General features: G+C 37.5%; 1 protein-coding gene across 1 annotated transcript in view; it reads right to left on the bottom strand.

Moving 5' to 3' along the window:
• The window catches only part of CAMK2D (calcium/calmodulin dependent protein kinase II delta), a 142769-nt gene that overhangs the window by 76053 nt on the left and 54103 nt on the right, over window positions 1–12613 (bottom strand). The window contains exon 3 of the mRNA XM_029283987.1: window positions 1041–1100. Within this exon, the coding sequence (XP_029139820.1) occupies window positions 1041–1100 (60 nt within the window). The remainder of the gene's footprint in view (window positions 1–1040; window positions 1101–12613) is intronic.

Raw genomic sequence — 12613 nt, 5'->3', positions numbered from 1 at the left:
ACTGGATTGGGACTCTTCCTGTAAAGCTGTGGCTTTGCATCATGCTGTTGGAGTTTCCCAGGGAAGAGATGGAATGAAGAGGTACTTGGGGGAATTGAAGGGGAGGCATTTCCTTATCTTGGAAGAACCAAATCTTAGGGCTGGGATGGCTCAAACCTGGAATGGCTTGGATTGGGGTGGGTTCTTGCCTAATTTGCTTAACGACTGCAACAGCGAATGTCAAGATTGCCATGGCTAAGCAATGCAGTCATACAAAATCATGCTTATGACCACACTGCTTAACAATTGAAATGCTGGTCCCAATAGTGATTATACGTCAAGGACTACCTGTACAATGTGCAGAATTGAATCTGACTTGCTATAAATTCTTCAACAAGTTTCATGTGTTCTGTTTCATTTTGTCATGAAGGGCATGGTTGCTTCTTCACTCTATAGCAAAGAATGAGGTCAAATCTCACAAGACCTTCCCCACTGTCCCTTGTTCAAGGTATAGTAAAAACGACATAGCATTGTCTCTGAATGGCGAAGGGAAATTCTGTGAAACTGGGAAATATTTGCATATCCAAATGCTTTCCTAGGCCAGATTCCAAACCTAGTCATAAAAAGGAGTCATTCTTCCTCTTGGACAACCCTAAAGACTAGAAGTTTTCACCTCTATTTTAAAACAATACTGCTTGAACCAAAAGTCTTGTTTATCATAACTATAATTTTTTTGAACAACCCAACTGCAAACCATAGTTTATGAAACTTGTTTATCTAAAACAAGTTTAGAGTTTGCAGAAGACACTAATTACCATCAATTCTTCATGTTCCCCATTTTGGGCATAGTGGATAAAAGGAAGAGATTGTGTTCTAAAGGTGAGATAGAGATGCTAGGCTTGATCACCATTTATTACAATATCCTCATCTGAAAGGAGCTTATGTCTGACAACAGTACTACACCAGAGTAAAACTAGTATTGCTTCCCCTCTTACTGTTATGGAACTATCTTCAAGGTAATTGTCCTACTAAGATTATCAATGGAGGGTATCCTTCCTTACCAATATTAGGGTGCTTCAAAAGGCGACAGATTCTAGCTTCTCTCTCTAATTTCTGGTGATCTGTAAGAAATGAAAATATACATAATTTTACAAAAAATATTTTTTTGATTTAACAGAGGCAAAACAAATTATAATCTGACCATACACTATATAATTCACTTTGTGCAATTTAAATTGCAATAATTCTGTATTCCAGGTAGATGTTTTCCTGACAGAAACAAAACAAGAAACGATCATCACACCTACTCAAGTAAAAAATTGAAAGTATAAAATTTCACTTTCATATCCTGTTCAGTTTTCAATACAAAATTCTGGCATTGACAAGGGGAAATCAAGTCAGAAATTGTGAACATGGACAATAAAGCACTGTTTTCCATGTCCTTCACTTCCACGTCCTATTTTGATTCTCTACCTTTTTCTTTATTCTTCTTCCCTTTCCTAAGGGAGATATTTGAAAGTATAACAATTAGGAGAAAATATATTATATGAGCATAGGCTTTCACTATAACTTGTGAACAACTTTAATGAAGACTCTCCAATCAGAGGATATATAGGCCTGCTCTTTTTCTACAAAAGCTTAACAGCGTATCATTAATAATTTTCAGAAATTATGTTTTGCACAAATCACTGCCAGTTTTGGAATTTCAGTGAATGATAACCATAATTAATGAGTGAAGAAGGAGAGAAATGTATTCAGAGAAGGCAGAGGAAGAGGTAGGTATACCATATCTTGATGGCAAAAATCTAGATGCTCACTTGATGGGGTACATAAAGCTCTGATTGTTGCCATCTATATTCTACAGTATTTGCCATCTAGATATGCCTAACTTCTTCAACTGCACTCCCTTAATCCAAACACCTCCTAGTTTACAGGTACTCCTTGACTTATGACCACCAATGAGCCCAACATTTTCATTGTTTACCCCATTTTACGAGCTTTTTTGTTAAGCAAATCATTGCAGTTGTTAAGTGAATCTGGCTTCCCCTGTTGATTTCCAACCAGCTGGAAAGTTACAAATGGTGAACGCATGACCCCAGGACAATGCAACTGTCATAAATACATGCCAGTTGCTAAACATCCAGACTTTAATCATGTGATCATTGGGATACTGCAATGATTGTAAGTGCAACAAGCAGTCATAAGTCACTTTTCTTAGTGCCATTGAAAGTCTGAATAGTTGCTAAATGAATGGTGGAAGTCAAGGACTATGTATATTTAAGGAAAAAATATCCAAGTCCATAATAAAACCCAGATTTAATTATGTTACCTCCCCTAATCTTTTACAAAAAATATAACCTTGCTATCAGAATTAGTACAAAGGTTAGTACAAGTAGATATATATATATATATACACACACACACACAGAGATAGCTTTTCAAACATTGTAATGAAATGGACTAAGTAGCACATTTTCTTTTTTCTTCTATTTTGCACCAATGTTTCTTCCTTCAAAAAAGAAAAAGAAAAAAGAAAAAAAGACAACTTGTTTTTTCCACAATAAACAATGAATATATGTTAGCTCCAACCTGAGAAAACATCATTCTGCTCATTATGAATATTAATACTGTACTAGTTTGACTTCAATGCATCCCATGGTTGCTAATTCAAAATCACATTGCTCCCACAGACAAATACAGTTCGTGCAAGGCTTATCCACTTTGTATTAGGAATGCTTAAAAGAAATCTGGAAGATTTTTCTGAGTCTCCAAATACCAATATTTAAAGGCTTTTCTTGTTACAGTAATGTTATATTGAGCTGGCCCTCAGTATACTATCATGATTATATATTATGATGATAAATCTGAATTGTATCAGTAGTCATTGCCTTGTCTCAGTATGTTTTAGAGGCACCATGCAGTAGGATGTATTAAGGATCTCTGTGCCTATATGGATAAGGAAAGCAATTAGTATTTAGTACTGATAATCATTTTTGCTAACAAAGTATAACTAAAAATTGAGCAATATAATTTTTAACATTAAAGCTTTTGAGGCTAAAAATGTTTGTATGCAGAAAGCTAACATAGGCTGCTGAAACTGAGCATCATTGGATCATAACCAAGCTGGGCTTATTATAGGAGGCCTCAATGAGTGCTGCTATTACTAGCAATGGAGCAAATAATTTATAAGCCAATTATTTCATGAACTTTAATCTAATTTTCTGCTTCTTTGAGAAGAGTTCATAGTTTTGCCTGAGTTAACCTGCCACTAAGCAATCATTCAGTTTTAGTAGTAGGTAAGTATTCTGAATGAGGTTTTTATATGGCAGTGGAATATACAATAATGGACTATATAAGTCAAATTCTCGCAGGTATGTGAGGCGGGTATGCAAGTAAGATGTTGTATCAGTATAAATATAATATATAATAGAGTATTTTGGAAACTTGAGCCATGAGGCAAACAAAACAATACTGTACATTCTACAAAGTATCCTGCAATGCTCCTAAAAAGTGGCCAGGTTTGGAGCTGAATTTCTAAGACAACTATTATTATATAATTGGGATAAATAGGGCTGTGTAGGACATGAATTCAAAGGGAAGAGATGCTTCTGCACATACGGGATGTGAGCATACCATCTGTTATGTCCTGGGCCTGCTGAGTCATTCAGCAGGTGCAGGAGGCTGCAGAAAGGCCCAGGCAGACCATGTGGATGCCCGGGACCAGACAGGCTGTTTCCCGCCTATTGTGCATGCGCAAGGCGGGAGACATACGTTGCATTGATTAGTTGACGCTGTCCCTGCAAAAGGGGTATAAAAGGAATCCACGCCATTTTGTTTTGGTTCTGTTGTGAATTGAATAAAGACAAGACTGTTTGTTACTCCTGCCTCATCTCAATGCCTTTTACTTGGAAACAGAACACCATCCTTCTGCAACTTCTTAAAGCAGCTGCATTTTTCCCTACAGGATCCCTCTTCAATTGTTGCACAATTCCAGGAAAAGACATATTTGGCTCTTACAAATGCCATGGTCCACCCCAGAATGTATTTCAGCCTTTGAAACTGAAGAGATAGTCAGCCCTATATTGCAGTTGCTAACAGCCTTGCTCTGAAAACTTTGAATATGTGTTAATCTCATAATGAATCACTGCTCATGGTGAATAGAAGAATTACCATACAAATTTGACATGGCTGAACACTTAAAGGGAGTAAATAAAATAAAATGAATTATTCTAGTGTTTTAGCTCGTGTTTTCAATTAGTCTGGCTACCCATGGTGAGCAAAACATTTTAACATCTGCATAATGACATATATAAAAGTGAAACATTTTAATTTCTTACTACATACTCTACAGTCAGTAAGTCCCTAAATAAATTAAAATGAAGTTTACTCAACCTAATGGACTTCATACCACACTTAATAATTTATCTCATTTGACACAATACTAATCATTAATGCCAAGCTGTTAAAATATTCCTTGATAATGAACAGTAAACAAAACAGGTATTATGGCAGAGAAAACATTCCAGTTATCATCTGACTTTGCTGATTTTTGACTATAATGAAGATTTGATGATGGTATCTTGAATGGTATAATAAAAAGTAGTATATCAGGAAGTATATTTCTCTATTTTTACAGTCAATTGAAATTGGCATCTTTATATTAAAAAAAACAAAGAGCACTGCCATTTATCTTGTTACAGTGTGTCATCTGATCTTAATTTTCAAGTTAATCTAAGCAAAAGTGCAACTAATTAGGTTAATATTGGATTTAAACCAAATAGAAATATAAAGTAAAAAGAGTTAGGGGAAGTTGCACTGCCCACCATCACAGGAAACAAGAAAAAGAAAATATTTCAAGTATGGAATGAGGCAGAAAGTAAAGAATATATAATTTTTAAAAAATGTAATCCGGTTGTCTTTTGAAAAAGCACCTTTGAGACAACCATGACCTGTATGTCTAAAACTTTCTATAGGAATATAGCCTAAAATGGATTTTATCAACCTACAGTCTTTCACTTGCATCAGACAGTAAGTGGCCTGATGGCAAAAGCTGGACAAGGGCTGGCTAAGAGTTGAGGCTAAGACCTGATGCAGTCCCTTAGCCAAGACAGAAAACTGGGACAGGTTATATGATAGGGATCTCCTCTTTGGGTTTCTTCATACAACAGTTGAAATATTGACAGTATCTCCAAATGAGCGTAACACTCTTTGATTAAAAGGGGATCAGGGCACCATATAAACCTCTAGCAGATTTTCCTCTCTGTGTGGGGTAGAAGCAGAACTGTGGCGTGATAAGTAACAGCCTTTTCTTTTCTGCATGTTGATGGGTGTTTCTACCACCCCCATACCTTCAATGGAAAAAAAATGGAAAATACATATTTGCTTAAATATGGAAGAAGATTGGGGATACCAAATTTTGTGGATAGCAGATGGAGAACTCTGGAAACAAAATACATATTTCCATTTTTTGTGTGAAAAGAATTAAAACAATGTCTAATGTAAACCATGTTGGGCCTCTGATAATTTCTATTGCTCCCAATTATCTTTTTTTAATAAAAAAAAAATCTTTCTTTTTCATTTTCATTGAACATAATTTGATGCAATCCATTCAAGCAGCAACAGATTATACCACAAGCCAGTATTTTTATTGTAAGTATTGAGGCTATCATCCAGAGTTTATTTTGGACATGCTTAAGAATTAGTATGTATTCAAGGAAGTTTTCTAATTGTTTTTATTTGAATAGTACATCCAAGCAAAACATGCCAGACTGCAAACATTTCCGAAACTACCCTAATTTTTCTTTTTCAGAATCAAGGACATTTTATAGAACTGCTATTTTTCACAAGACGTGCATTTCCAAACTTAGACAATTCAAAAACAGCTTGCTTATTCTTGTCACATCGTACATGGCTTTCTTGTCCAGGAAGCCATTCTGTTCAAATAGTTTTGAAGAGAAAGAACACAATCCTTGGTCCCTATCCATCTAAAATTCTCTAAAGCCAGGGCTAGTTTCTGGACTTTTCAAAGTAACCTACTTCCCCCAACCAAATCCTTTAGGAAACATAATCTTCTCCAAGGGTAACATTTGAAATTATCTTCTCTATTCATGACATTCTCTGGAGTGCTATCTGCTGTCCCCAAAAAGAAGATCCTGTTCTAATATATCACAGACTTCAATGGCAAAAGTATTTTTCTCTTTCAGCACAGCCCAGTCTTACTAATATTTCCTATTTTTACATACTTGTCAGGTAGCCATGATTGCCAAGACAACTCTCACAGAGATTACAAAAGTATAATGGATTCTTGTAGGCGATGCCACAAAAAGAGCCAATTATTTTTAAAGGCCTGTTGGATGAAAGGAAACTAAATGAGGACACACAATATGCCTAAAGTTATTTGTTTGCATGGGCACTGCCATTCCTTCAGTCTTCTGAATAAGATTAGGCAAAACATATTCAATTAATCTGACACACTTTGTAACGACTGGATACAAATGGGGGATAGATAGGGTAACCAAATATCTAACAGGGCAAAGAAGGACACGGACAATTGGAAAGGAGGACAAATGAGAAGTAAAAGAGGACTGTTGGACTTTGTTGGCATCCATGACAAAAAGTACAAACTACAAAAAACTGTGAAAAGAAAAGAAAAAAGTACATAGGCCCCATGTATATTACTATTTCCATTATCAGAAAGACTGGCTCTTCAATTGAAGGAATGCGTTAGAAGTGGTTAGGAGGCAAAAGCATGTAATTGATTAATATTTTGCCAATTTCAGACCGTAGCATAAGCCCTTGGAAGGGTACTAATCAAATAATACAAGCCACAGAGCTGAGCTTGTTCACTTATGGTTAATACTTCTTAAGGAAGTGCTAAAACCTGAAGAAAAGCTGCTCGAAGAAATACCCAAAAAGACAGATAGTATTTAACTTTAAGGCTATGCTTGCCAGATGGAGCTCATCAAAATAAAAAGACATAGTAGTCTCCTTTTGCTGGACATGTGGTGAGCCTAGTGATAGGGTAATGAGGAAAAAATATATGTGGATTACTCAGCTCATACATTAAGGGTTTCATTTTCTTTTAAAAAATAAGATACTAATTTATATTCATATACTCTTAAAACAGGAATGAAAAAATATATTGTATTCATAAGCTTCTAAATACTCTTCTATTTATTTAAACCATTTATATAGCTGTCCGTCTTATAACCAACTCCAGGCAATCAAGAGTACTATAAAACAGGGGTCCCCAACCCCCGGTCCGTGGACCAGTACCAGACCGTGACTTGCCAGCAACCGGTCTGCACAAACAAGCAAAGCCCCATCCGCGATATGCAGGCAGCACACAAAAACACGCACCCCCGGTCTATGGAAAAACCTCTCTCCACGGAACTGGTCCCTAGTGCCCAAAAAGTTGAGGACCTCTGCTATAAAACACTTGTACCTTTTTACTGTTCACGATAGCCCTAAATGCTACTGGTTTCTTCACATTCTTTCATGGACTGAGAACAAATTTCTCAAAGTAGGAATCTTTAATATCGACCTAGGTCCTCCTATGATTAGAATCCTCATTTCCCCAAAGTTCTAATCACTGTGAAGGTCTACAATGATTACAGAATAAATTTGACTACTCACTTTTAATCTCATTGTATGGGAAGCAATGTGGACAGTAGCCATTCTTTTCAACAGCAGAATGCAAAATTAATAGTTATCCTATGAATTCATATCTAACTAACAATGTATCCATTCATATTTTCATTATTTTATGTTCCTAATATTCTTTTACCTGAGTTATCCTTTTGCTTCTTTTTAATTACTACTTTAATTATAGCTTTCAACTGTAATTCAACATCTTCATATTCACATTCTAAGGAAGACTCAGATTCTAATTCAAAAACACTAATATAATTTTCAATTCTAGAAATAATATCTATGTTAAAAATGGTTCTAAAAATAAGACTTACATAGATGAAAACCTCTGTACTTACTCCCTTTGACATATTAAAACATACAGATACATGCAAATTCTGTGGTGTTGCCCATGGCATATAGTATACATCAAATGCAAGAGGTAACTGAAAATATCTGGCTGTATGTCAGCTGCCATCAAGAGAACACTTTCACTGCTTTGATGAACAAACAACATCTTGAAGTAGTTGGAAAAAGAGGCAAGGACGGATTTGTGTGCCTTAAAGTACACATCACTAATAGCAACTGTGCAGTGACACAGGAAACCAAACTCCCTCTGAGCATTAAGCTGCTGTAGAAGAATAAGTCCATGGTTGGCCAAATCAATCTTTTAAAATATTAAATAAAGACGAAATCTCTCTGGATAATTGTGAGAACATTACTGCTTCCCTGCCCAGAAAAAACAGCGTCCAGAAAGGTGGGATCAAAATTCGAAAGCGTCTTCCACCCCAGGAAAAAAACACAGAACATCTTCCTAGAGGCTGTCCCTCCCCTTTGGAGAGAGAACCCCATGGCATATAGTATTACAATTGAAAAAAAAATATTGATTCTTGACTAGTACTAGTTACTGAAACTATAGCTCATTTCAATTTAATCTTTAAAAGACAATGAAAATCTTAATGAATTTGTAAATGTTACAACTACCACTAATATCTTATATGAATATTTCCTTTTTAGGTAAATAGGAAAATAAAGATGAAGAACTGTTGGATGCAACAGCAAAAGATAATATGAAAAAAGAGAAATGCTTAGAGCTGCCTTGGCAGAAAAAAAATCCATATCTCAGCTGTGTATCTAGAAACTGTATGGTTATTACAAGAGCATTCTGGAATTTACCTACATATTAATAACTTGAGATCTGATACGTAACACTGTATCAGGAATGAAGGGATGAAGAAAGGATAAAAGAAGATGATGGGAGGAAAAAAAGAATTTGCCTCATTTTATGACTTTTTGCCACAGTTGTTAAATGAATAATTGCATTTGTTAAGTTAGTAACGTGGTTGCTAAGTGAATCTGGCTTCCCCATTGACTTTGCTTGTCAGAAGGTCACAAAAGCTGACCACAATGGCGGGACACTGCAACCATCATAAATATAAACCAGTTGCCAACCATCTGAATTTTGATCATGTGACCATGGGGATGCTGCAACGGTTGTATGAAAAATGGTCATGTCACTTTTTTCAGTGCCGTTGTAACTTTGGTCACTAAATGTACTGTTCTAAGTCGAGGACTACCTGTATACACATGAAAACCTTAGCAAATGAGATTTTTATCTGTATTTTATCTCCCCCAGCAACAGACACAAATCTATTTTGCTCCCCTGTACAGCAAAAATACCAACCACTAATGCAGTGGTTCTCAACCTTTTTAATGCCGCGACCCCCAACTGGTCGTAAGTCGAGGACTAAACCGGTCATACGTCGAGGACTAAACCGGTCGTAAGTCGAGGACTACCCAACCGGTCGTAAGTCGAGGACTTTCCCTGCCGGGGAGTGCTGCGCATGCGTGGTTCCGCCCCCTGCGCCGGCCGAGGCATAGCTGGCAAGCGGCAGAGATGGAGCAGGCCGACCACCAGCTGGCCCAGCCCAAGGGAGGTAAGGCACCTGCCGGAAAAGGGAAAAAAATGGCGGACAGTCTTGCTTGGCGACCCCCGTGAAATGGTCGATCGACCCCAAATGGGGTCGCGACCCATAGGTTGAGAACCGCTGCACTAATGTAAGAATATCCAACAATTACAACATTTCCAATAACTAAGTTATGCAGAAAACAGTATTTTTGCCTGTAGGTGACAATTAATAGTAACTGCTTTTTAAAATTCATATTGTTTTTTTTCATGATGGCAAAAGGGAAATAGTTTGCCCTTGTCTTCTTATGAGATTCCACACACGCCCTCAAATTCCTAGATTAGACTATATCTCTGCTATTGTCTAGTGGTCTCCATTAACAAGGATCCAACTCTTCAGCTTAACTTTTCACGATTACACCAGACAAAATGTATCTTCCAATGAAGTTGTGGCTATTGAGAACAGCATGGGAAATATCTTTTTCTCCCCTCCCCACATATTATAGATAGGTTTACAAAATTCTGAGCCTGTGTTGATGAAAGAAACAAAGTAGGATAAGGATTTTTAAAAATGTAAATATTTTATTAAAGATAACTGTGGGGAAAAAAACATTATAATTAGGATGGAAATGCTGAAGACTGATGTTGCATCCCCAACTCTTTATTTCATGCAGAATTCTCAGTCCTGGGTTGCAAAATTCTAGACAACCACTGGATAGAAGCAAAGAGACATACTACCACTTTATACTCACTAACAGTCACCCAAATTTTTTCAATTAAGATTATAATCCTACTTTATGAAAGTGAAAAGATAATATTCCCCAAAATAAAATTAAGTTTCACTTAACTATCAAGAGCCTGGAATATGCCTTCAATTCAGGGGGAACAATTCAGAAATGTGAAGGCAATGCAGTTAACTCAAGGTTCGTTCCACAAACAGAAATCACAACATCTATCTCAAGCTGATGCTACCCTAAAGTATCTTGATGGCAGGGGATAGACTCAAGTAAGGCTCAATAACATACTCCTTACCAGTCATCTGCAATATTGGAATTCAACATTATGGAAGCACAAGCACTAGAACACAGTCAAACTAGAGTCTTGGACTTTAAGAGAGCTAATTTCAATAAACTTAGAGAGGGCTTGGGAAGGATTCCATGGATGAGAATCCTCCAGGGGAAAACAACTCAAGATGCTTGGGAAATTTTGAAAAGTGAGATAATAAAAGCCCAGTCTAGCACAATACCAACAAAGAGGAAAAATAACAGCTCTCAAAAGAAACCAGCATGGCTGCACAATGAACTCTCTGATAAATTGAAAGATAAAAAGGACAAGTATAAAAAGTGGAAAGAGGGACACATAACTAAGTCAGAATATCAGCAAAGAGCCCGAGCCTGCAAAGATGAAGTGAGGAAAGCTAAGGCTCAAAATCAACTAAGGCTTGAAACCAAAGTCAAAAATAACAAAAAAAACATCTTTCAACATGTAAAAACTAAGAAAAAAGTGAAGGAAACGATTGGTCCATTAGTGGGTGAAAGTGGCAAGAAGGTGACAAGCAACAGGGAGAAAGCAGAACTATTTAACTCGTTTTTCGCATCTGTCGTTACACAAAGGGAAAAAGCAGACCAACCTATCAAAAATAGTGCCATAAAAAACAGAACAGAAACACAAGTTAAGATAGGCAAGAAAATGGTAAGTGAGCACATGTCCAGCCTAGACGAGTTCAAATCACCAGGACCAGATGGATTACATCCCAAGGTTCTCAAGGAACTGGCAGATGTCATCTCAGAACTACTGAACTGCATTTTTCAAAGATCCTGGAGCACTGGGGAACTACCAGAGGACTGGAAAAGAGCTGATGTAGTTCCCATTTTCAAAAAAGGGAAAAAAATGGATCCAGGAAATTACAGACCTATCAGCCTGACCTCAATACCTGGGAAGATTCTGGAAAAGTTAATCAAACAACGAATCAGCGAATACCTACAGGCAAACAAAGTCATTACTAAAAGCCAACACGGGTTTGTCAAAAACAGATCATGCCAGACAAACCTTATTGCATTCTTTGACCAAGTGACAAAATTAGTGGACCAGAGGAATGCTGTGGATATAATTTACTTGGACATTTGACAAAGGCATTTGACAAAGCAGATCACAAACTACTACTTGATAAGATAGAAAAATGCGGGTTAGACAGCATCACCACCAGATGGATTCGTAGCTGGCTGACCGGCCGTACTCAGCGTATGGTCCTCAATGGAACCGCATATACATGGAGGGAAGTGCGCAGTGGGGTGCCCCAGGGCTCTGTTCTGGGCCCAATGCTCTTCAACATCTTCATCAATGATTTGGACGAGGGGATAGATGGGGAACTCATCAAATTTGCAGACGACACCAAGCTGGCAGGAATAGCCAACACTCCAGAAGACAGGCTTAGGATACAGGAGATTCTGGACAGACTTGAACACTGGGCGCTATCTAACAAAATGAAATTCAATGGTGAAAAAAGTAAGGTTCTACATTTCGGCAAGAAAAACCAAATGTATAGGTAAAGTATAGGGCAGGCATGTGAAACTCGCGACGTCACGCAACGTATCAGAGCTTTTTCTCCATTGCCGGCAATGGGGTGGGCACGGTTTTGGGATGACGCATCCGGCTTGCGGGCGGGCAGTTTGACATCCCTGGTATAGGGGGTACCTTGCTTAATAGTAGTAACTGTGAGAGGGATCTCGGAGTCCTAGTGGACAATCATTTAAAAATGAGCCAGCAGTGTGCTGCAGCTGCCAAAAAAGCCAACACAGTGTTAGGCTGCATTAATAGAGGGATAGAATCAAGATCGTGTGAAGTATTAATACCACTTTACAATGCTTTGGTAAGGCCACACTTGGAATACTGCATCCAGTTTTGGTCACCACGATGTAAAAAAGATGTTGAGACTCTAGAAAGAGTACAGAGAAGAGCAACAAAGATGATTAGGGGACTGGAGGTTAAAACATATAAGGAAAGGTTGATGGAATTGGGTATGTCTAGTTTAATGAAGAGAAGGATGAGGGGGGACATGATAGCAGTGTTCCAATATCTCAGGGGCTGCCACAGAGAAGA

This window comes from Protobothrops mucrosquamatus, unplaced genomic scaffold, assembly GCF_001527695.2.
Source record: "Protobothrops mucrosquamatus isolate PMUCROS unplaced genomic scaffold, P.Mucros_1.0 scaffold314, whole genome shotgun sequence".
Lineage (NCBI taxonomy): Eukaryota > Metazoa > Chordata > Lepidosauria > Squamata > Viperidae > Protobothrops > Protobothrops mucrosquamatus.
Note: the sequence above shows the minus strand (reverse complement) of the source record. Positions and strands in the feature narration are given on the sequence as shown.